At 34.7% G+C, this 24,270-nt stretch overlaps 3 protein-coding genes across 4 annotated transcripts; 1 reads left to right on the top strand and 2 right to left on the bottom strand.

The window, feature by feature from the left end:
• The first annotated feature begins 203 nt into the window (after positions 1 to 203).
• scaf6 (SR-related CTD associated factor 6) lies at positions 204 to 5,517 on the top strand. 2 transcript variants are annotated; one of them, XM_076114694.1, is made up of 14 exons: positions 204 to 456; positions 540 to 710; positions 812 to 1,101; positions 1,521 to 1,683; positions 1,967 to 2,114; positions 2,556 to 2,632; positions 2,808 to 3,006; positions 3,074 to 3,635; positions 3,710 to 3,843; positions 4,063 to 4,230; positions 4,391 to 4,521; positions 4,768 to 4,897; positions 5,015 to 5,184; positions 5,311 to 5,517. In XM_076114694.1, exons 1-14 carry the CDS (start codon positions 432 to 434, stop codon positions 5,412 to 5,414), a joined length of 2,472 nt encoding a protein of 823 aa, XP_075970809.1. In that variant the 5' UTR covers positions 204 to 431; the 3' UTR covers positions 5,415 to 5,517. The 2 variants fall into 2 exon arrangements, with proteins under 2 accessions (XP_075970809.1, XP_075970811.1); XM_076114696.1 differs by lacking the exon at positions 204 to 456 and having other exon boundaries at positions 572 to 710; positions 901 to 1,101.
• Positions 5,518 to 5,697: 180 nt separating this feature from the next.
• On the bottom strand, positions 5,698 to 7,708 carry mst (misato mitochondrial distribution and morphology regulator). Its single transcript, XM_076114699.1, has 2 exons — positions 7,073 to 7,708; positions 5,698 to 6,950 (listed from the first exon to the last, which is right to left on the bottom strand). The coding sequence occupies exons 1-2, from the start codon at positions 7,544 to 7,546 to the stop codon at positions 5,790 to 5,792; spliced, it is 1,635 nt and encodes a 544-aa protein (XP_075970814.1). The 5' UTR covers positions 7,547 to 7,708; the 3' UTR covers positions 5,698 to 5,789.
• A 471-nt stretch (positions 7,709 to 8,179) lies between these two features.
• jumu (Forkhead box protein N4 jumeau) lies at positions 8,180 to 24,149 on the bottom strand. The gene is made up of 9 exons (XM_076114693.1): positions 23,989 to 24,149; positions 14,375 to 14,482; positions 13,036 to 13,946; positions 12,830 to 12,954; positions 12,609 to 12,716; positions 12,359 to 12,528; positions 11,621 to 11,770; positions 11,301 to 11,385; positions 8,180 to 11,107 (listed from the first exon to the last, which is right to left on the bottom strand). Exons 1-9 carry the CDS (start codon positions 24,046 to 24,048, stop codon positions 10,998 to 11,000), a joined length of 1,827 nt encoding a protein of 608 aa, XP_075970808.1. The 5' UTR covers positions 24,049 to 24,149; the 3' UTR covers positions 8,180 to 10,997.
• Between the last annotated feature and the right edge of the window lie 121 nt (positions 24,150 to 24,270).

Genomic DNA, 24,270 nt, shown 5'->3' with positions numbered 1-24,270 from the left:
GTTAACGCATTCTAAAAATGGAAATGGTTTAAGTAATTTCAGTAACAAAAAGTAATTCTGTTTTTTTTATAAGCGATATATCACACGTATTGCCTTCTTTTTAACTTGTATCGCAATAACAACTCTGTGACCCCCCAAAAAATCTGACCCCAATTGTATATTTGCACCCCATTTACGTTTCCGTTTAATTCTCCAATTGCTTCCCTGCTCTACAATTACAAATGGCCGAAAAAGTAAGGTCGTCGTCGTTTAATGTTATTTTCGTGACGAGAAATAGAGCTACTTAGATTTGATACGTGTGTTATGCTACGATTATATTGGGGAAACTAAAGTTTTAGTGATGAATGAAATAAGAAGAAGACTTAAAGACCAGTAGAGTGGATAGAAGTTGTAGATTTGTACTAACATAACCTTATTTTAGACTTAAAAAAATGGAGCTTCCGCAGCCACCACAAGGTAGGTCTACTAACACAAAAATGACATAAAAATATCTTTGTTTTATGAATGCATCGAAAGCTAAAAATATATCTATCTTCTAGATCAAGATCTACGCAACATAATAGACAAACTCGCCCAGTTTGTCGCTAGAAATGGACCGGAGTTTGAGAAAATGACCAAGAATAAGCAAAAAAACAATCCAAAATTCAGCTTCCTGTACGGCGGAGAGTACTTCAACTACTACCAGTATAAAGTGACGACAGAGCAAGCAAGTAAGCATAATAGAGTGACGATGGAAGACATTTGAGTGTTACAATACTCGCTGATTGCGTGTTCTTATAACAGAATTTAAGTGACCCTCCGCTGTTTATAGTTCTAAAGCAATCGGCCGGTGGCCAGGCGGCACCCGCTCCCGCCGGGGCTTATATGGCACAGAACAGGCAATATGTAATGCCCCAACAGGCCGGCGCGACGCCAGCTCAGCTGGGCCTCGCGGCATCGATGGCGGTGGCGCCCGCGCTTCAGCAGTGGCTGGCGGCCAACTCGGCACCGCCCGGCGCGGCGCAGCACTCACAACATGACCTCGACAACATCTCTGCACAGATCAACATGCTCAAAGAGCAAATTACTCAGTCTGAAAATAATTTAAGCGCTCAACACACGGTTAGTATTCTATATCTTCTATTTTATCTGATAAGCTGTAGGACTTTTATCAATTAATTCTGAATTAATACTTGATGAAACTTACTAACTGAACTATGTAGATTATTAATTTTTCAAAACATTATATTTAAAAGTGATAAACAATGCATGATTTATATTTTTGAATAATTTGTTTGATATTTAATTGTTAACTCATGTGACATGCTGTATAAACTTCTACATTTATTTACAGGCTGTTTCATTAGGAAGGCAACAACTTGTGTATATAAATAACCAACTTATTATCTTATTTTGCTATAAATGTTAGAATCTGTGTAAAATATTATGCATTATGCTATTTGTCTTGTATGTTTTCTTTATATTGAATGTTATTATTTTTTTTGGAGAGTTTCGTCTCTGTAATTTTTGTATATTTTTAGGTGTTGATCCAACAACAACAAGCGAAGATCAACGAGTTGGTGAGCAAGGCTCAAGTGGAGACAATCCAGTTGATGGCAGAAGAGAACAATATCAGCCTCAGTGAACTGGACACCATTCTGCAGCCTATCATTGACACATGCACCAAAGACAGTATATCATCTGGTAAATATAATATGCAGTCAAGAAGTTAATTCTCTTTTTAATATGCACAATTAGTAATGCAAAATAGCAGCTGTGCAACTTGGGTAGAACTCACCAATTGAATGGTAAGGGTTTGAGTAATTGAAAAAGTAATTTTATCTTTTGTGGAGACACTATTGCTTTATGCTGTTTACTAGAGTATAAAATGATCAGCATTTACAGAATTAAAGTTACATGGCATATTGTCGCATGCAATATGTTAAAGAATTCAAAGATATTCTCACACTTTTTGATATTGTTGTAGGCAAGGGCTGGATATTACAGCATGCGACTTCACACGACGCGGGGAAAGTCATATCGCAGCATTTGCTTCGAAAAGTGACACAGCCGGGCGCCGCGTTCACGCAGAAACTACACATCATTTATCTCGTCAATGATGTCCTACACCATTGGTTAGTACCTACAACAAATTACCCTATACATCTAAGATCATTTAATCATATTCAGGGTTTTCTCAGTATTAGTTGCTAACCTTAGTATTACTTTATTTTTGTAACTATCCTTCATTATTGTTCATGTTTTCTTGTTGGTTTCTTGGCGTAAACTTTGCGCATTGTAATATCGGGAATTGTTATCTGTCCAGATTCAGTCACTTTAATGGGTTTTTAATTTCTATAAAAACTAACTTAAATAGTATGTCATAATGGGTTAATGTTATAGTTAATTCACTGTTTATACTTTTTAATTTAAAGAAAAAAAGGTGGTATATAACTTGGTTGTTTTTGTGTAAAATAAAATGTATCTGTTGCCCTCTTAATGAAAACATTTTTGCCTCCCTTTACTTCGTGTCATTATCAATCCGGTGTCTATGATGCTATTATTCCTAATTACAGTGCACGCAAAAACGCAGAAGATCTCAAGAAAAATTTGGAAAATGTGGTGGTACCCATGTTTTGCAATGCCAGTATAGGTAACATATTTATAATAATGCCCTCAAGATTTAGGTCTCTCTTGTCGATTGTGCATTCTCATCTTCAATTAAAAGCATTTTTAGTCATCATCGCCTGAGGTTTGCGCCAGTCAGGTAACTTGCTTAGTGTAACTCAGGCTCATACGACAACTCTTTAAACATTTTGCTGTTTCAGCCGTTACGGAAGAGCAGGAAGCTAAACTTAACAAGTTGCTGCGCCTCTGGGAATCCAAGTCCAACTATTTCGAAACTGCTGTCATTGAGAAAATGAAGAGTCCCACCAGCTCCTACCAGGAGTACCAGAACAATCTTATCTCACAACACTCTAATGCTATTGCACATTTATCACAACAAACTAAGTCCACATTCGAAAAGTAAGTTTTACATTTATGTTAACTTTTAACTGATGTATAATGACTACTGACCTGAATCTGTTTTCAGTTATCAAAGCCAACACCAAGCATTTGTCACACACACAATGCAACAAATTCAGCAATTGGAAATGCAGAAACATGCAATAGAGATGCAAAATAGTCATGATCAGAATAAGGACACCATGCAACAGCAAAATAATATGCAAAATAATTTTCCAAACAACAATTTCAATGATCAGAACTTTCCTCCGATGGGTGGCTATGATCAAAGTTTTCCAAACAATCAACACTTTGGCAGCGAGAGTGGGGATAACTACGCATCAAATAACAGCATGAGTGGGAACGATAATAGTTACGACAGTCAAACATTTGATCAGATAACAAATCAGAAGAAGAATGAAATCATGGAAGAACCTGATTTGTCTAATCTGCCAAATGTAAATTTCTCCCTACCTCCCCCTGGGTTCAAGCCAAATGAGTCCCCGCTGCTAGCATTCCAAAATGGTCTTCCAGATCTCAGTAAACCCCCACCAGGTTTCCCACCATTCCCTGAAATAAATAATGAAGATTTGATGCCTTCTGTACCATACTTTGAATTGCCGGCAGGATTGATGGTTCCCCTCATAATGGTATGTAAAACAAACAATGAAAATAATTAATCTTTTACTTAAGGATTGGCATATTATACTGTATGATGTTTTAGTTGGAAGACGACAGATACAAACCATTGGACCCAGCTAAGATTCGTTTACCACCGCCAGCACCGCCAAACGAGAGATTGCTAGCAGCTGTTGACGCATTTTACGCTTCGCCTAACCATGAACGTCCTAGAGACAAGTAAGTGTAAATATTATACAAATGACTTGTTAATTCTTGCTACACAACACTTTTGAGCAGTACTCATCTTGTGTTAGATTTTTTTAGTTATGCAAATGTATGTGTTCACATTGCTTTGCATAATTAAAAACTGTTAAGAATAGGCAGATATTCTCTGCTGCAAATTTCCATATACTTTGTTCACGTAACAACTTGTTCATAATCCTTTTGTATTCACAGTGAGGGTTGGGAAAAACTGGGTCTTTACGAGTACTACAAAGCGAAGAACGCGGCAAGAAAGATGAAGGAAGAGGCTATATCACAAGGGTTTAGAGAGAAGTCTAAATCACCTAGTCCTATACCGAAAGACTTACAGAAACAGCCCACCCCACCAGGCAGAAGATACAGGTATATCAGACTATAGAACAAGATATTTTTTCTAAAGTATTGCTTATGTTGGTATCATCTGTCACTGCTTAGTTTGTTTAGTCATTATTTATAAAATATGTACCAGGCAGGGTTCATTTATAGTAGTTTCTGTGCGAGTAATAATAGTATTTTATCTCAGATCTAAAAGTAAAACGCCAGAGAAGCCATCACCAGCAAGATCACGATCCAGGTCGGCGTCACCGCGGCGGAAGGCAGCGTCATCGTCGTCGACATCGTGGAGAAGAGAGAGGGACAGAGACAGTCGCGACAGTAAATATTACCTTCATTCATTTAGTGTAATATTTTTAACGTGCTTTCTTCGACAAACACCATAATACGTACTGATATCTAGCACTTATTTGTTTCATTATTGTGCTCGTAAAGATGCAAGTTAAAACTAAGTGCCGGTAAACAGTTGTTGCAATGTTAATGCTTATCTATTTTATGTGAAAATCAATAATACTTCTTGCAATGTTACTCAGAAACATAGTAAACAATATCATTTTTATTTTCAAGGTCGGCGACGATCCAGGTCGAGGTCGAAGTCGAGGTCACGCAGCAGATCCAGGGAGCGCGATAGACACAGGGAGTCGCCGAGGTCACGACGCGTCGAACGTTCTCGATCACCCACACCGCCCAGTTTTCTGTTAGTATCTATTCCGTTAAGTAAATAATAGTTTTAAGCCGAGTTCCATATGTAGAGGCTATATCTATCTGCTACTTTTATGTAAGGCATTCTTTTTCACTTTCTTTTTTTTTATAGTGGAGGAGCATACCCCAGCACGTCAACATCAGGTTTGGACCCAAGCAACAAAGGTCACCAGCTGCTTCAGAAGATGGGATGGCAGGCGGGCGGGTTAGGCGCCTCCGGTCAGGGCATTGCGGAACCAATCAGTGGTGGAATTGTCAGAGACAGACAAGATCAATATAAAGGTAACAAAACACATTATCCTCATTGTATCTTAAAATGTTGCATGAAATAGAATATCTTATTTACTAAATCATTTTATTTCATTTATACTTAGAAACTGTTGCTCATGATAATTCATTATCTTATAGGCGTTGGCGTAAACCTCAACGATCCTTATGAAAACTTCAGAAAAAACAAGGGAGCTGCATTTATAACTAGGATGAAGGAAAGAGCATTGGAGCGTTCGTCGTGATTGTTACGATATTTGTAAATGTGTATGTATGTTCGAACGAGTGGATGGGATATGATTTATTTTATCTAAATCATCTTGAATAAAGTTATATGAATTTTAGAAATTTACTTGTTTCAATCTTCCTTCTTAATACGTACATAAAATCACGCCATTTTCCGATAAGCAGGCAGAGACCAGAGAATTATATTTTAGAACAGAACCTCATCTATCATGATAGCCACATTTCCATATGTAGGAGTGAAGTGGAAAAAATTAAAAGATAGTACATAATAAAAGTAAAACACAGAGTACAAAATTATTTATTTAAAGCTCATTAGTTGATTATTTTAGGAGTGCTAGCCAAGCTAAGTGCCAAATTTGGCAGTGTACTTATTATTACAACTCAAAATCATCTTCATAGTTATCCTTAAATTCTGCAAGTCTATCTAAGCTTTCACTATACTCAGAAGCTTCCAAACCTTCCTCTTTGAACTTATGCAGCTTAGCAAACTTTATTCTACTAACTTCTCTGTGCAATTTTTCAATCATGTCAGACAAGAAATTGCCATTATGATATCCTGCAATAACTGCACAGTTTTCAACCTTCTGTTGAACATCCTCATTTCTCACAAAGCCATATTTATTTAATTCATTAGAGAAAATCCTTGGATAAGGCGTCTTTACTTCCAAAGGTTTCTCACATATAGTTACATTAGTTGCTGATAGGAAATTATTTGCTTGGAAATATAATTCAAACATTTCTTTTACATTACTACATCTATATGCAGGCAGATTCATTTGTTCTTTGGCTTCTTTCATGGGAGCCTTCAAGTAGCTCTCTGGCATTCCTCTTACTGTAATCAACTGGAATATTTTATCAGTAGCTATTTTACAACTTGGTGTAATACATGTATAAATTGGCTTGGTCATATTATTTAGATAGTCTATTAAATATTGTGATTCATTTAATGCTAATGGAATGCCCAAAGAAGCTGCAGCCATTTTTCTGCCATAACCAGTTAAGTCTGCACAAATATCAGATAAAGTGTATATGTTGCTTTTGTTTCTGTACTTTTGACTGAGTGTGTCCATTGCTGAAGCTAGGATAGCTGAACTATGATAGTACAGTTCAGGATTATATTCAAGATAATCAAACTTTCGTGGAGTGCCTGGTTTTCTCCATCCTTTGTCACCAGTGCAAAGAGGTACAAATAATGTTGCATGCTCTGATAATTCTTGTATAGCAAGAGCAGTGTTAACAAGTCTAGTAGAATCCTTTATATTGGCTTTATCCCTGTCTTCTTGTGTAGTAGTGTTATTGTCAGGAAAATAAGATGGTATTATTGGATGGGCTAGTATAGGCTTGGTGTATTCATCTGCTAGATATTCAAGGCAGCCCACAGCTAATCCAGAAAATCCATTGGTGCAATCAAAGTTAACCTGGAATCCTTGCATGCTGTCACATTCTTCTACATACTTCCTAATGTTATCACTAAATGCATCTCCAAAGTCACCTTTCCACAGACCTTTGCCGCTAACATTGATGTCAAAGCTTTCCTGCAATAAGAAAATTACAACTACTTTATAACTTGCTGCAATATTCTAATAAACATTTGTTAGTAGTACATAGCATTCCTTTGCATATAAGAAGAAAGATAAGCAATCCGCTACAAACTTACCGATTCATTGCCGTGAACATATTCTCTTACAATATTTACTGATCGAGCGTGAAGTCTAGGGTACAGGTAATCTGTCCAAGTGTTTACATCATTCTCTAGATTATATTGTTTTGTTTCCACAGTTGATGGCCCTTCGCCATCTATGTCCGCAAGATATTCATTTTTAGCCGGTGCTGGATCTTCTATTTTCTCTACGGCGTTCCATTGGAATTCATTTTCTTGTGGTTCTTCGGGTAAACCACCACTTTCGGGCAAAGTTTTTAAAGATCCTTTTAAATCGGCCAAAAGCAATCGTGGTGTGTATGTTACTTCACCCGTAGCTGTTTTGCCTTCTCGATACAAAATATCATGATTGACTTCTGTTTTAACAGTTCCAGTATAGTCAAAACTAAGTTCTTGTAAGTTCCAAAAGTGCGCACCGATATAATTTGCGTAGTGACCAAATTGTAAAGTTAAAATTTCGCGAGTAGACATTTCGATAAGTACACAGAATAAAGTCTTAGTAACAGGTCATCTTTTACTATTTAACAGTATATTGAAAAATCTTACAAGTATCAATAAGCACAATAATGAATAACACAAACAAAAACACTTTTAGGTTAGAATTAGAAAAGGGACAGTGTCAAATATGATAATATCAGGAATGTAGTTTTCGGAATGTTTCGGTTATTGTTTAGTTTAGTCAACTAGTCATCGGACCTAATGACTATTGTTACTATTGCGTTACAGTATGGCAACCCAATGCAACAGGCGATTGGCGTGGCGCGAAGCAATTACGAGGTTTGAAATTGAGATTTATTATAGGTAGGTATATCAATTTGTTTAAAAAAAAATGACCGTTATAGGCATCCGATATTTAATTTTGATAAGTCTTATATTTATTTCATTGAAAATGTATTTGTAAGCATATTTATTTACTTAGCCTACATCTTTATAATTTTCATCTGAATTTATTTAAAATTACTTATAATTGTAAATATTTTCATTTTTGATAATTATTTTAATATAATAGCATAATAATATATTATGAATGTTAAAAATTCAATATTAGTTGTACTCATATTTAAAATTTTCTGGGGTTGGGGATGTAAATAAAAATACATAATATAGGTACTGAATGAATTTTATTACAAAAATGTTATTAAAAATCGTTCACTAAGTTTCCTTACTTATTAATATACTAAGAACTAAACTAATCACTACACTTATGTTCTAAATGTTTATTACTTGGATGTTGAAATACTGGCAGTGGAAAAATACATTAAACTATTTTATTGTACAAAATTACAACTAACACTTGGTTAGCGACAACTGTCAATTTATTTTTAAGTTTGTATTATACATATAAATTGGATATCTTTATAGCTCATTATTGATTCATCATCCCTAGAAGCATTACGGTTCTATAGGGGTTTTTATATAATTATAATTTTCATACTTCATTAACTACATTATTGTTGAGAATGGCATCTAAAAATACAATTAATAAACACGATTGATTTAATATAATGTAGGTATATACCTAACACGCACATTACAATGTCAAATACAGGTTGTTACTCAAATTCTCTATACTCTCTAAAATATTTACACAATTGCACTGTTGTGTCTAAGTATACAAAGAGCACCTAATTTAATGTTATCGTTAATATTGAGGTTCAATTTCTGGTGTTTCAGTTTCAGAATGCAAGTTCAAATCACTTTGAATTAATGGTACAATATTTGCCTATAACTATAATAATTTCAAGTCTATTATAAGGTACACTGGAATCATTCGCATTAGGTTGCCACCTGCACGATAGCTTATTTCTTATCAGCTAACATTATAGTTAAACTTATTTCCTGAACACAATACAAATTGATGTGTAAAATCTGGATACAAAGTGCATTCATTATCACAAGAGGCAAATCGTTTTAAACAAATACCTTTATATGCACTTATTAGTTTAAATCCAATTAGCTTTGAGTAACCTGCGATGTTTATAATATTTTTACTATCTAACTTTGTTGCTCAATGTGCCAAAATTGACCACTGGTTTTTAAAGTAGTGAAATGAACTCACTTACGCCTTAACAAAGTAGCAACCATGTGCATAAAATTTATCCACTCATTCTTGTGTGTATCGGTCATATTCTCATTATATGTATATTAATACAAATAGCAAAGCAGATAAGTCTACAAACATAAAATATACGATTATATAAAAATTATCTAAGCATTTTAAGTTTTAACAGATTGATTGATTTATTTTAATTTACTATTGGAGCCATGTCTTGACTAATTTCATATCACAGTATCGTCTAATCTAAGTTGATGTATGAGTGTGACTTGTATTTAAAGAGCTAACTATTCCGATACGTAAATCTACACGCTATTTCGGTCTGTAAATCTATCTGCTTGAAAAAGTTATACGACAACCAAAACAAAAACGCTTTCTTTTTAAATTCATCAAATGAAAATCAAGTTTCGTGTGACACATTCCAATCTTAAATTACTTATACCTAAAACTCACAATCCAATTTAGTACATTCGAGAGATCCACTAACACAACCAATACTACAAAGATGAAATCCTTTCCTTGCCATCAATCTTTGCAACTCTTAACCCTATTCAAAGTAAGTCGTTATGTATTAATATATTTATGTTCTATCGGCCGCGATTTAACAGCTGTAAAAAAGATGTCAAATCACAGTTAAGACAACATAAATTATTTATTAGAGAATGAAAATAACATAATTTCACTACCAAATCTCTGTTCTTTGAATGGGTGTCACTGTATCATGATATCAATCATGTTATTTGAAGAAAATCATGATCAACTGACACGAAAAGAAGAACTGAAATTGCACATAAAACAAATAATATGGTATGCGTAGTTACACATAACAGATAATTATGTAGGTATCTTAAACAGGTACATCGTAAAGTTAACTTAAGTATAACAAACAATCAGTTAAGTATAGCAAGATTATTGACCTAAAAACAAAAGATTCTTTCACTTTCAAACTATACTCTGTTACTGCGTATTCGTAGTAAAATTAACAAAATCTAAAAAAAAACATTTTTTTCTTTGAATCAAACCTCGAAAGAGTGTCTTGATAATTAGGTCAATTATTCATTAGAACCAAAATAACGGCACCATCGCGTCAATTTATTCTGAAAAAGTTGCCAGTAAACAACAAAAATAATGCAAGTAAAGTACAATAACAGACATTATTATTTACATATAAACCAGCGGTGGGAACTTCACATACCCGCTATCGTCTTTGCTGTTACACCGAGACATTATTATACACACGATTATGTACTTTCATCCATATAAACCAACTAACGAATTAAAAAATAAACTTATATTTTCTGTAACATAAACTAAAAAAAAATCAGTCTATGGTTAATTTGTTTATATGAAATGGTTCATGTACCTTGTTCATTTTTTTACAAGTATTCTTGTAACTATCAAATGTTGTAACAATGTGTCTGAGTATCAGCATTACATATTTGTACTGATGGTTGACAAACCATTTCAGAAAATCTGTTCTATGCAGCGTTCAAACGTAACCATACTCATTATCGGCAAAAATATCTAAACGATACTGACTACTGTCATAATCGGAGCGCATCCAGGTTATCGCTTAACAAATAAAACTATTATACAGTGTAAGATATGTAACAAGTGTCCAGTTTTCGTAAAAACATGTAAATACACTTATCTGGTACAGACTATCACGATCGAATTTGATACAATATAAACATTCAACACTGTTCACAATTCACAGCTAATTATTACAAATAATTCGAATTATTAACGTATTCTAATTTACCTAATGGATTTTTTGAAGAGACTACATTATGTACTACGATGATACATATTATTATGATCACAATTTTCTAGAATACAAGTCTTTTTGTTGTTTAGGAATACATTTTAGATTAATGCGACCCTGTTGACGAGTGGCGTTTTCCGTCTGCTGGTATGTGTTTGGGTCGTAACTGGCTGGTATATAAAGCTTGTTTTTGCTCGTTTCGCTGGGTGAACTATAAAAAAAAAGTTTGTTACTAAAGCATTTCAAACGGTTAAGCTGTTTATTTAAGAACGTGTAGCATTATAATGAGATGTTAAATAAAATGAGTAAATAATCATACAGAAATACATTATATAATTGCATAAAGTCAGTTTTAAAATTGTGGAAACAGAAGACTACGAAATATTAATAATATGAATACTTACTGGTATAATTTTCTGTCATAGACAAGTCCAATTTCACAGGTTTTGTAACATCAATGTCAATTTCTTCATATGACTGGTCCAGTACCTAGAAAAATAAGTTACAAGCATAAGTTTCATATAAATAAGTATTTTTTTAAATTCGTTTTAATTTAGGAAGCTTTTATCAGTTCTAACCGTGCATGTTTTATGGATCTATGTTACGAAAGAAATATTTTGATCTGGTTGTAAAGACACTTCAATTTGATGCTTAATGCTTGCGCTATTCCTTTCTCAAAACAAAATTTTGAGCTCTATAGTATTTAGTTAACAATGTCACTTACTTCAATATCACTAACTTCGTCGCAGGATTCCGCGTCAGTTATATAAGATGTTAGTGACGAAGGTCCCGTAGCTAGTAGCCGATATGTTCCGCCGACCATGCCCGTACCTTCTACCACTTCTTCCACTTCTAACTCTTGGTCTGACACCTCCTAAACAAAAGATGAGTAAGTTTATAACTACAAAAAGATCAACAAGACAAACATACAAGTTATGAATCATCAGTAATTTGGACGTACGAATTTTATTAGGCCACAGCTGCCTATTTTTCTATTTTGGTCACATGACCGATTACTAAAGAAGTAACTACCATTCAGTTGCGTAATGGCTATATTATTATTTACTATATAATACTGTAACGCTGAAGATATTGCTCTTTTGGTTAAACTGACTTATCCCAAGAAAAGGCCGATTTGATCATTCGAGCTGCTATTATGATAAGCTACATTTTACCCAAAAATCCTAGAACACAAGTTATCAAAAGTCATTCATCGCATTTGGTTGTTGGCATCATATATTTAGGCCAATTAAGCAATAACTTAGAACCGTTAACTGTGATCTAGATGGGACAACATACCTTTGTATTTAAAAACTATAGAAATCCCTAGACTAACTACTAATATATGGGGCAAAAATTAATTCTGAATGGCTTTCAAATATTTTGGAATTGGCTATCTTGGATTGCTTTATTCAATTCAAGGGGACTAACTATGAGAACTTATAGTAATAAAAATATTTACGTGTTCTATAGTAGCCTCTTCTTCTTCAACCTCTTCCTTGACTTCAGGGTCTATCTCGACGTCCGCGTCCAATTCCACGTCAGCATCAACGTCGGCGTCATCGTCCGCATCAGCGTCGCCGCCTAAACCACTGTATTTCATCTCACCCCGCTCCAAAGCCTCTAAATTTTCTGTAAAAAAAATTGGATCTTAGACACCCGTGATCGATATTAAAATCAGTTGTTAACGTCCTTAACAGCAAGAACTTTACCTGGATAAACCATTGCCTTTTTTATTGCTTGTGGATCTTTCCGTGACCATTTTTGTACTTCTTCGTCCATTTTTTCTACTTTAGCGGGATTCATTGCCCATAAGCATCCTGAAATACGTAAAAAAAATAAACTTTTATTAAAATTTACTATTTCGATTAAATACGGCTCTTTAATAATGAAATGAAATAAGAATGGTTTTGAATTTTAATGAAATTAGTACCTTTTCTTTGACTTCCATTTGTTGACGGCTTCTCAATTTTCTCAAAACATTTGTTTAAACTAAGATTATGTCTCACTGAGTTTTTCCAGCCGTTCGGCGCAGTTTTGAAATAAGGGAAATGTTGACTGTAACAAAAAATATATTATGAGATTAAAGTAGAATTAGCAATACGCGGTAATTCGGTATTTTGATAGAATTAAACTTACCACATAAAATTATAAATCTCTGAAACAGGCAAACTACCTGTTCTTGAATTTTTTAAAGCCATCGCTATTAAACACGAATAGGAATATGCGGGTTTTGGAAATTCGCCTCCACTATTTTTGCTAGAATTCATATATTTTGTTTGGCTATTATCAACAGTAAATGCCCCGCTTACTGAAGTTTTAATTATATGCCTATTGCTATTTAACGATGAATTATCGATTAATATTGTCGCCTGGTTCTTGTTACCATTAGCTAAAATTGTTCTAGACTGACTTATTTGTTGAGCATCCAATATGTGTATATTACCGGATATTATTGTTTTCGTTCCTAATGACTGCGCGACTTTTTGGTTTGTATTTAGGATCGAGCAGCTTTTATTATTTACTTTAATTATTTCCGACTGACTTTTTATTCTCAATGTGTTTGGTGATGACATAGTTGATAGTTTAGATTTGTCCAAATCTTTTAATAAATCCTTAACGACGTTTTTCTCATGTTTTCTAACATAAATAACCATCTGTGTTGCTTCTTCTAGATCTGAATTTTTCTTTGTCGGTGGTTCTTCTGGCTCTTGCACTTTTGACACTTTTATTGCGTTAGGAGAAAATGTTAAGTGACTTTTTTCTTCTTTGGGACTTGGAAGTGATATACTATTACTTAAATCATCGTCTGCGGCAGCGGAGGTTAATAATAAGTTAGACGCTTCTTCCTTTACAATACTCTTGACTGGAGTTTCAACGAAAGAAGACGGCATTACAGAATTGGGATTAACCATTACCGCGTTTGCCTCTGAGCCATATAAATCCAGATTATGAACAAAACTAGAACTATTATTAAGCCATGAAGCGGAGTTATCGGTGTCCATATCCAATAAAGGAGGTAATTCCGAAAAATGTGCTCCTAGGGAGTCCTGTAAACAAAAATGCTATTATAATTAAGTGCACACTCTAGACTCTTTGAAAACCGTGAATGGAAAAGTGTTGGTTAAAAAAATAGAGTTAGGTATATTGTATTTAGTTGTGGTACATAGAGCGATCATTCAGAAGAAGAAAATGATATTCGTATAACATAAACTATTTTCAGTGCCGTTAGCGCAAGAAGAAGTTAGAAGAAAAAATGTTATAGCAGGTAAATGTATTATAACAGTCTAAACAATGGCGTCAGGCACCTACATTAGTACACAGTACACAATAACTCAATTAATTTAAGTATTAAACAAGTTGAACAGTAACCTTTAAATTTTAATCAGCATTGTATTTTAACCCAACAAGAAAAAGCGAGTTATTTTAGAAAGTTTCGGTTTAAAGTATGAAAATAAAAAATAACAAATTGACTAACTTGAAAGTCTGTCATACTGCTTAGATCCGTTGCGATTTCATTTTTGATATCCATATCCAGCATATCCTGGAGCGAATCAGTGATATATAAATCCATGTCTGAGCACCACTGAAACAAAAGAAAAACTCGTTACATTGTTATTTAGCTTAAATAGTATATGCAGGCACTGTGGTAAATATTTTTTTAAACTACCGACATAGGCAGTTTCTTAGAAAACATGTTATAGTTTCGCGCCATTTTCGTATTTCTTGGTAAAATTACTGTTTGAATCTACAGGGCCGAGATAGTGGGAGGGAAGGGGCGATACAATGAAACCACTACGTGTAGTACAGAAACCTGTTTTTGTCTTAAGGTATGCGCTACCCCAACAGCGACAGAGTACAACTGTCTTGTTTACACTCATTGAAACCAAGTTTTAAAGAATAGCTATACATCGTTTAATTTCTTGCTAAGTACCAATGTGTTTAATATTTTCTATCTGTTAAGATTTCTGATCTTTATTAAGCAAGTTATGGGCTAAATAATTCAACTAAGAATATATTTAAACTAACCACGCCATCTTTTTTTTATGAAGACCTACACCAACCCACTATCTGTTATACGAGGGCTCGGAACAGCCCGGACTGGGTCGTTTATAAGTGAAGTTTACAAAAAACTAACGAACGGAACCATTCGGAAGGCTTCCAACATTCGGGACGATAGTTTTTTGTCCGTACTTTTACTCGTCTCTATAAATAAACTCGTTCTGGTATGCCGTGAAGTCCGTGGTCCAATAAATTGGATACAAGCATGTTGTGTGTGTAATAGTTACGATACATCACAACTTACTTTCATCTTCTTCGGATTAATTATTATGAATGAAATATTCAGTCAAGCGTTTTTCTTCATTTGTGTTCACGGGTTTAAATAAATATGAACGTAAAGTTCAGTAACTTAGTTCTCCGAATACGGCCAGTCAATCTAAGACCTCTGACAACTAAATAGGTACATAAAGACCTTGGATATAAACAAGTCTTACTACTAACTCACGTCTAAACCTACGAACTGATTTTGAATAAAGGTTTGGAATATTTTATCCTTAGATTATACTATAGTTACCTACCTAAATAAATCGTATTTTGATAAATTAAAATAATTTAATAAGGCACCCCACCATCCAAAACTTTAAAAGGCTTCGTTACTCGTATTACAGTACATTCGTAGACGCCGTCCAGTCCTTTCACCTTTATACCTGGTCTAGTTGCAGGTAACCTATTTTAAAGGAAGTATATAAAGCTAAGTAAGATTGATATACCTAAATATATGAATTTCGGGCATCTTAGTTATTAAATTAAATATCTTCCTACACACCTACGCTGTTTCATCACTAACACTCTCATCACCATCAAAATGTTAAACTAACTGATTCTTATCTAAAGCTAATGAAACATATGAATATTTTTAAGTGTGTTTCTTCATTCATGCTTCTTATCACATTAGTTTTAATACAGCAACATGCCAATTTCAATCCATTCGAACGAGTGCAGTGACAGATAAGCATACGTTCTATATCAACCAAAACAAACCGGGGCTCTATAGATAATTTTCAGTTATTTTAATATTTTATACAATACCTAGTTATTACGTCCCTAAATAACAGTATAGGGTCATTTCGCCTGTTCGCGTCCATTTAGTGCAGTTGGCAAGTTTGAAGGAGAAAATAAAAATGTTGCAGCACTATTTTCAATGAAAAAATGTATGTAATGTGGTGACTATATAGTCTAATTTAGTATTAGCTTTCAGTTTCGTTTGTAATATCATGAGTTTTTTTTAAGAAAAGGCAAACCACAGAATTAGGCTTTTCACCTACTTTGCGTCCACAAAATCCAAATTGCGTCCACCCTGAGACTATTTCGCGTCCACCAGCTTAGAAAAGGTATGAGGGGGTGATATTATTAAGGAAATATAAAGAAACACTAGATCTTATTAATTTATTTATTTAAGAATAATATAATTGTTAAAAAAATCTCTTGGACCTAAAACTTTTCCTGTTTTTGGACAGAAAGCCAAACCGCTTTCGTCTCCATTGAAAATTATTTTTGGATCACTTAAAATATCTTTCTGATTCATACTTTCAATATTATTCAAGTTCTCTAAATCACAATCTGATTGATTCTTCTGTTTCTAGGGCTCTAGCTTTATTAATGCCTCCGCATTCTTAAGAGATATTTCTTTATTTCTGGCCAAAAAAAATTCAATCCACTTTAACCTGGGCGGTCATCTTTGAATTTATTTTTAATCTCCCCGTCTCAAATGATTTTCTGAACAGTAATTCCTGTTTTTTCACTGGGAATCCACATTTGTATATGTTGAGAAGCCATTCAACTACCTTTTTTCACCATCTACACTTAGCGTTGGTTCTGGTCCCAGTTTCTTTACTCCATCTGGTCAGCGCCCACTGATTTTATCCAATATTGTGGTCTTGGGAATTCCATAATCTTTACATATTTGTCTTACAGATTTCTTTTTCTCTCGAATCTCGCTTAGCGCTTTCTTCAAATCTTCTTCTGTATAAGTTTTCTTTTCCTTCTTCTTGTTTGACTCTAAAGAACTCATCTTAAACAGAAAAAAGAATCACAGAAAACATTTTATTGGACCTACTAGATTTAAAATACTGAATAAAATAAAATATTTATATTCATCCTATTGCCAGTATTTTACAAAAAATAGAGCGATTATTTAATAAAAACGGACGCGATTTGTTACAAGACTATATAGCCTATAGGAATAGTTTGCGTCCACGTGTTCGATCTATCATTACTTTTTCTACAATCTTAATTATGTGGACGCAAATTGGGTATTACAATTGTGTAATTTTAATTACAAAATGAACGAAAACCCAATTTATTTTAATATTTTAATCACTTAAAAATAAACAACTAACTAAAACGTAAATGGACGAGTTCGCGTCCATTGTGGACGCAAAGTGGTAGTTTAATAAATTCAGTGTAGCATTTCGCGTCCACCATGTTTTAACTATTTAATGGATAAAAAAACGCAAATTAGTTATTAATATAATTAGTTTTTGTTATGATTCATGTCTCGGAACATCTATGTATCCTCAATTTCACATAAAACATAAAGAGACTTACCGTCAAACGCGCCGCTGCACACTATTTTTTTACTAAAATCCCACACGTCCGCACTCCGTTGTTGAACAACCAAAATTAATCTTTTTTTTTACACAGATTAAATAGGCGCTCGGAACTTTTGTCTATATCTGCGTGCTTCGTACAAATTGAGCTATTGACAGTTATAACATTCACGTTCATCAGTGTGATATTATATTTATTTGCAAGTATTTTTATAGGCAGGTGCGAAAAATGGACGCGATTTAGGTGATGGACGCGATAGGGCGAACTTACCCTAGTAGTACTATAATTTTTGTTTCTTTGTAATCTTATTTGACTTTTGTGTGATTCAATGGCTCTTAGCGTATTTTCATACAATTTACAATGGAATCTGCAGGTTTAAAACTTCGAAATAAATAAACGCAAAATATTCCCGCTTAAACAGGATAACGGGATCGAAATTGAGGGCACCTTACTTCACACGTGTGAAAGAGAAAGGTACGAGAGGGGTGAGAGAAAGAGACAGCTACATAACATGGGAAGAGGGGTGAATCAACCCCTAATGATATTGCAGCCACGCCGCCGCTCCCTTTGGAGTTTACGCGAGCATATTTGCATCGTGAGCAAAAACAAAAACGCTGATGCGAAAAAACCTACGCAGGTATATTTTAACAATTAATAATGGCGTCTAATTTAATTTTAAGGTCATTCAATTCCATTTCATAAAACGAGACAAATATGCAACGTGCGGTCAAAAAAATGTTCGAAAAAGGCTCACGGTCGTGCCATTGAGGACCATGAACTCGAGACTAATATTTTTCGAGTTCATTTTACAAAGTGGTATATGAACGAGAATAAATATTTTCCACGTGTCTTACATTATTGTGGTACGTACTATGTAGTAGGCAGTCTTTTTGTAGCAGGCAAATGTCTAAATTACATTCTATCACAGAGTATATCAGAGTCTAAATTACATACTATCACAGAGTTGCTATGTGAACGAATTTGAGCAGTGATAATATCTTCATACCTAGTTCGTTAGTCGTTACCAAAAATAGGGAGGTAGGTAGGTAGGTTTATTCAGAAATAAGTCGTTCGCTTGCGAGCTCAAGTTGTTCCAAGACGACATTGCTGCTACAGTGGCTTCTAGGCTATCGAAAAAGTATCTGTCTGGTGATGTACCTACCTAACAATGATGTGACAGCTTTTACTAGCGATGATTATTTTGCTCTTATATTAAAATAATGTGTAAAGATTATATTCTGTCAAAATGAGGTATACTCGCTACGAATTGACCCATCGTCGTCGTCAGCCCCTACAAGTTTCAGCGATGTGGTTGGTTGGATGGTGGGTATAGGTATAGTGGGGAGATGTGGAGGCGCCGCGAGGGGCCCGCCGCCGCCGCCGTCGTGTCCTCGAACCTGACCGCGCGCGCTCGCCTTGAACTCATCGTGGTCGGCTCTTGCGCCGATGGTCGACGCTTGCGTGAGAGCCGCGAAAAATCGGCGTCTCGGAAAAATTGTTTAAATAAATGAGTACTACCTATAATAGATAAGCGCTTGAAGCCCCAAAATCAGATGTGTCTATGTACCTATTTAAAACTTCAAATCTTATTGAGGTAATAGAAGGTTTATTTTCTTCCACTCAAAGAGGGGGGCAATGCATAGTCCTCAATACAAATAGGTAGGTACTACAAAATTTCAAGCCCCTACAAACTTATTTGGCGCGAAAAATATGTAAAGTTTTCCTATTGCGCGCGCAGGAGACGTAACATCAGGGTGGGGTTCTGTATTGATTACGTGCGCGAGGTTCCCCTCGCCTACTCGGCTTTCTCAAACTTCCCGGTTTTAAACGAAGGGAGGGAAACTGGAATATTTTACGCAACGTTTACGTATAGAGTTCCGAATAAGATCTCCAAGGCTCTAGTCTAGACGGGTAAGACGCGCTGTAAATGACGTATGTATGTAAAGAAATCTATTTCTTTAGCTAACATATATTTTAGAAATTAATTCAATCAAATATCTACGATTAACGATATATGAACGAATGAGTATTGATAACGTACTACCGATAAGTTTGCACTACGTGATGCGGTAGGAAGACAGATGGCGTGGAGGTCAATGGCCTCACAGTAAATTACTGACTCAACAATCTATGAATAGAAGTCCGACTAGGTACCTACGTTATTTCACGTTTTCCTGTTTTATAAAAAAAATAAATTAAATACGTTTATTAATAATCATCGTGATTAAATAAATAATAATGACTTCCTACCTGAACATAAAATTCCCATTAAAGGCACAGGAATTTAAGACAAAGGATATTGAATACAAAGTATTTTCATTCATCATCATCCAACATCAAAATCAGGTTTGCATTCAACCGGTAGTAATGTGTATTTTTTATATACCTACCTACCTATTTGCAAAATATAAATTTTACGAGTTAATAAACTTGTGATGTAACAGGTAGGTAGGTAGGTATTTGACCGTGGGAATAATTAGGTATGTATCATGGATTTGGAAAGGAAATTATGCAGGTACATGTAGAAGTCAGGTACCTACCTACCTACATTAAAATCAGATATCGTTAGGTAGGTACCTACAACCTAGGTGTATCCATTATAATAAAGGTTGAAATCGTAGAAAAATAAGGTAGCAATTAGGATATCAAGTTAGATGTTTCCGGTAGGCACGCACGCACATAGGGTAAAGCACCCAGTAGTCAGCCCCCAACCAGTAGTCAGCCTTTACAGGCTTTATATCCATATAATTAGTGTAGAAAATAGTAAAGACCAATAAAATAATCATTAATCGAATCTGTATAATCTTATTGACTAATATGTACAATTACGATTCGATAGCATGGCAGGTTGACGTGTTACACTCATTCTTATAAACTGCCATCAAAGACATGGCCAAAAACGTCGCCATTGCTATTTTTTTGTTAAGGATTCGTGTTTTAGTTTTTGGCATGTTTTTAAATGAATTTGATGCAATATGGAACGAATTGATATTTTATGCTAGTATTTAATAGTTTATCTTCGATAAAATCATGCATTGCAGGCGTTTTATTTGTCTTTTGTATTATAAATTAACGTGGCCGACTATTGGGTTTGCAAAATATGAGGTTGATCCAGTAGTCGGCCATGGGTGGCTGACTACTGGTTTTTTTGCAATTCTCATATATGTGGTTGAAATTAACAGGGCGAATACTTCTCAACATAACTATTGCGTTGAGCTAAACTCTTCTAAGACAAAAATAGTATTTTACCAGTAGTCGGCCGCATATAAAGTCAGTGAATTTCATGAGGCCGACCATTGGACCTACATATCCCATAGTCGGCCGTCAGTTTTGCTAAATTAAATTGGGTCTTAAATCCTTTCTTTAAGGTTCAAATTTGTGGACGGCTATGTTGGCACAAAACTTAGTTACTTGTTTTCGAATAGTATCATATCAAAAAGACCAAAAGATCTGTTTAAAGAGGAATAATTGTCATGTGCTATGGCGGTGATCAAAAATGTTATGAAAATCATGGAAACGAGTCGAGTACTTGGCATTTCACACATTATTATGACACTACAAGTCCGAAATCGTTTAATAGTCTCACAAATGCCTCGTACCATTAAGCTAGACTAAGTGCACTCCCAAAAACAAATGACTGCCCTAAGAAACTGGTCACGATATGCTGGAATCAGCTTCCAGTTTCACCGGATGCAGCTGAATACCAGTGTTTTACATGGAGCCACTGCCTATATGACCTCCACAACCCAGTTACCTGGGCTATACCACGACTACCATAAGACTGGTTATCAGATTTTCAAGCTTCTGACTAATGGCAACGATTGCCAGAGATCCTTGAATGCCCGCCGGGACCTACAATTTACCATGCCTTCCGAAACACGAAGGAATTTTGGGAAATGAGAAAAGAAAGGAATGATACCAGTTACTTCTATCATCTACCTTCTATTTCCTAGCCTACCATTGACTTATGTTTCAACACATCAAGAAAGCTCAAATAGTTTTATAGAAGAAGAGAGCATCTTTTGTAGATTGGGGAGAGTTGAGAAACAGAAGGAATAAAGGAACAGAAAATAAACTTTTATCGCTGTGAACCGTGTGAAGAAAGATTGACTAGAAAACATTTAGAAATCAATTACCTAAGTGCTTATAACTATAAATTAAAATCTTGAAAACCCCCGATTTCACAATATATTTTTTGATTTCATACTTTTTATAGGTTGGTGGTTAGGTTAAGCCATTCTGACTTTCCCACCACCAGCTTTCTCAGCATGCGAAGCCATTTGAGACCCCGTCCGAGTAAATTTGCAGACATTCGGTTAATCTCCCCACTTTAACCCACTACAACTTTTAAACGGCTCCACCGATTTTCATCAAACATGTCTAAAAACACTCGCACATATGTCACCTTTAATTAAAAAAAAACTAAATTGAAATCACTGCATCCTTTCGGGAGTTATGATGCCATAGATAGACAGACACGCAGACAGACACGTCGAACCTTATAACACCCCTCTTTTTGCGTCGGGGGTTAAAAATTAATGGATGTATAAATTGTACTGCATGGTATTATTGCAAATGTGCTTTATTTCCTGGAGATTTCAATAAAAATATTTTTAAAATAGAACATTTGTATTGAGTAAGTAAGAGGCTGACTACTGGGTAAGATATGGCTGACTACTGGCGAAATGGGGCTGACTACTGGTAAAAAGTGCCATATTTTGTTTAATGTGGATTTTTTCCATAATAATCTTATGAATATGATATTTTGTTATTTTTTTCTTAAAGTTTAATAAATTACCTTTCATACAATGACTAATGATTTTACATTTAGTTGTAAATGTTAAAAATATGGCTAAATCAAATTGACATTTTCACTAAAAGGCTGACTACTGGGTGGTTTACCCTACCTAACTAGATGATCGAATTGCTGTTGGGTCATTATTGACCCAATGAACCTGCGTGTATGTAAGGCGAATTAGCCTAATTTATGGGCCAGTAATACCTATCTAATTATTCTTTGAGTTCAAAATAATATTTTTTTGGTAACATGGAAACGTTCGAATATTGTTTCGATTTTACACAATGTTTACAACAGTAATATCATAACATTCGATAGTATAGGTATTTGTGTTTATAGAAATAAATTACATTGATAAACTCGTTGCATTGATAGGTTGCAGGCAAACGTCACCACCCGGCCCGTCTCGCTGAGTGCACTACGATACGCACACATGCACACAATGCAATACCACACCGTCCGTGCATTCACTACTACAACAACAGCACGTTGCACTCATTGTTGTTCAACGTTTTGAAATTCTCGCTCGCTCAAAACCGGCCGTGGGAACAAATCGCTTCGTGGATTTCTGTACCCATTATACGACAAAAAACGTTTTATTATATTTCTCAGTTGATTTATTGATATTAACACTACCTGCTCTGATAAGACACGTTTTTTTGACTTTGTAAAAATCAATAATAGGTAACATTAGGTAAAAGTTATATTCACATTCACAGTACCAAAAAAGTATTAAAATAAAGTTTTTTATTATCCTATCCCCACTTGTTTGTTTTCCAGTCCATGATAAGTAATCATGAGTATTTAACAATATTAGTTACCTACTATAACTTGAAGTAGGTATCTACCAATCTAGGCATGAATTTGCATAATTCCAAGATTTTGTCGTACTAATGTGGGTACCCTATTTATACCCGAAATAACTATAACCACGTTTACCTATAGCTAGTTTACAACTGCCGTGTTTCTCGTTTGTAAATTCATTCAAGACTAATTGCCGCCGTTTTTTAACGGTTACCTGGGTATTGTTAAAATTAAGTTTAATATCTTAATTTAAATGCTGGTGTATCATCAAACCTCAAATAATAACTAATAACAATAAAAACATAATAACATTAGCCAGTACACCAAACAAACAATATTTTAAAAATACGAGCAAGTAATAATAATTTTGTTGCTATCCTTATCAACACGACATTGAAGAATCGTGCTGGAAAGAGACAGCGAGAACATAAAATAATGAAACGTCCGTTATCCACACTAGGGTCAGAATGAGTTGAATAGTAAATTTCGTTGATTACGAATGGTATTTTATAAATAAAACCTAAACATAATTTGGTTTAGGACGAGTTGAATAGATAATATAATTACCTAATCAAGTAGGTATTTGGTAGGCACTCTCTTTTATTGCATGAGAGAAAGAGGTGGCAAGATTTCCCGCCACTTTGGCAAAGTGAATTTATCTAAAAACATTTTTATCGGGTGAAATAAACAATATTATTAAGCCACATGAAGTACTTGTACGTAAATTAAATGTATTTTAGATTAACGACAAACTAATTGATAAATGACATTAAAAAGAGCGGGACATGTTAACTGGTTGGACTCTCCCATAACAAATTCCTTGTTTTTCTATTACAAACAAATAATTTAATAAAATGAATGTTTGAAACATTACTTACCGAATATTTATTGGCATAAATATCCTTAAGCTCGACAGAGTAATCCTGAATTTCACACATTTACGTTTTTAACGTCATAAGATTGACAGATATACACCACTCACTCCATATAAAAACCACAATCTGTTTTACTATTCTGTGAAAAGGTACACAAAGAATGGTCTCCTTTGCTATTGGCCGACTCAACCCACGTGACCAGCCGCCGGGGGATCCTATTGGTTCTCAGCAAGATATGAATTGACGTCATGAATCAAGCGAGTTACTTTCAATATTTATCTTAAT

This window comes from Anticarsia gemmatalis, chromosome 5, assembly GCF_050436995.1.
Source record: "Anticarsia gemmatalis isolate Benzon Research Colony breed Stoneville strain chromosome 5, ilAntGemm2 primary, whole genome shotgun sequence".
Taxonomy (NCBI): domain Eukaryota; kingdom Metazoa; phylum Arthropoda; class Insecta; order Lepidoptera; family Erebidae; genus Anticarsia; species Anticarsia gemmatalis.
The sequence above is the reverse complement of the archived record's forward strand: the minus strand, read 5'-3'. Positions and strand labels throughout refer to the sequence as shown.

Bases quoted from the DNA above. Each gene is read 5' to 3' on its own strand.
- mst (XM_076114699.1), bottom strand. From the start codon at position 7,546: ATGTCTACTCGCGAAATTTTAACTTTACAATTTGGTCACTACGCAAAT. The intron at 6,951-7,072 runs GTAAGTTTGTAG...TTCTTATTGCAG, and splicing joins ATGTTCACGGCAATGAATCG to GAAAGCTTTGACATCAATGT.
- jumu (XM_076114693.1), bottom strand. From the start codon at position 24,048: ATGTGTGAAATTCAGGATTACTCTGTCGAGCTTAAGGATATTTATGCC. The intron at 12,955-13,035 runs GTAAGTTTAATT...TTTTTGTTACAG, and splicing joins GAGATTTATAATTTTATGTG to TCAACATTTCCCTTATTTCA. The intron at 11,771-12,358 runs GTAAATATTTTT...TCTTTTGTTTAG, and splicing joins AAGAGGCTACTATAGAACAC to GAGGTGTCAGACCAAGAGTT.
- scaf6 (XM_076114694.1), top strand. From the start codon at position 432: ATGGAGCTTCCGCAGCCACCACAAG. The intron at 1,684-1,966 runs GTAAATATAATA...ATATTGTTGTAG, and splicing joins CAAAGACAGTATATCATCTG to GCAAGGGCTGGATATTACAG. The intron at 2,115-2,555 runs GTTAGTACCTAC...TCCTAATTACAG, and splicing joins AATGATGTCCTACACCATTG to TGCACGCAAAAACGCAGAAG.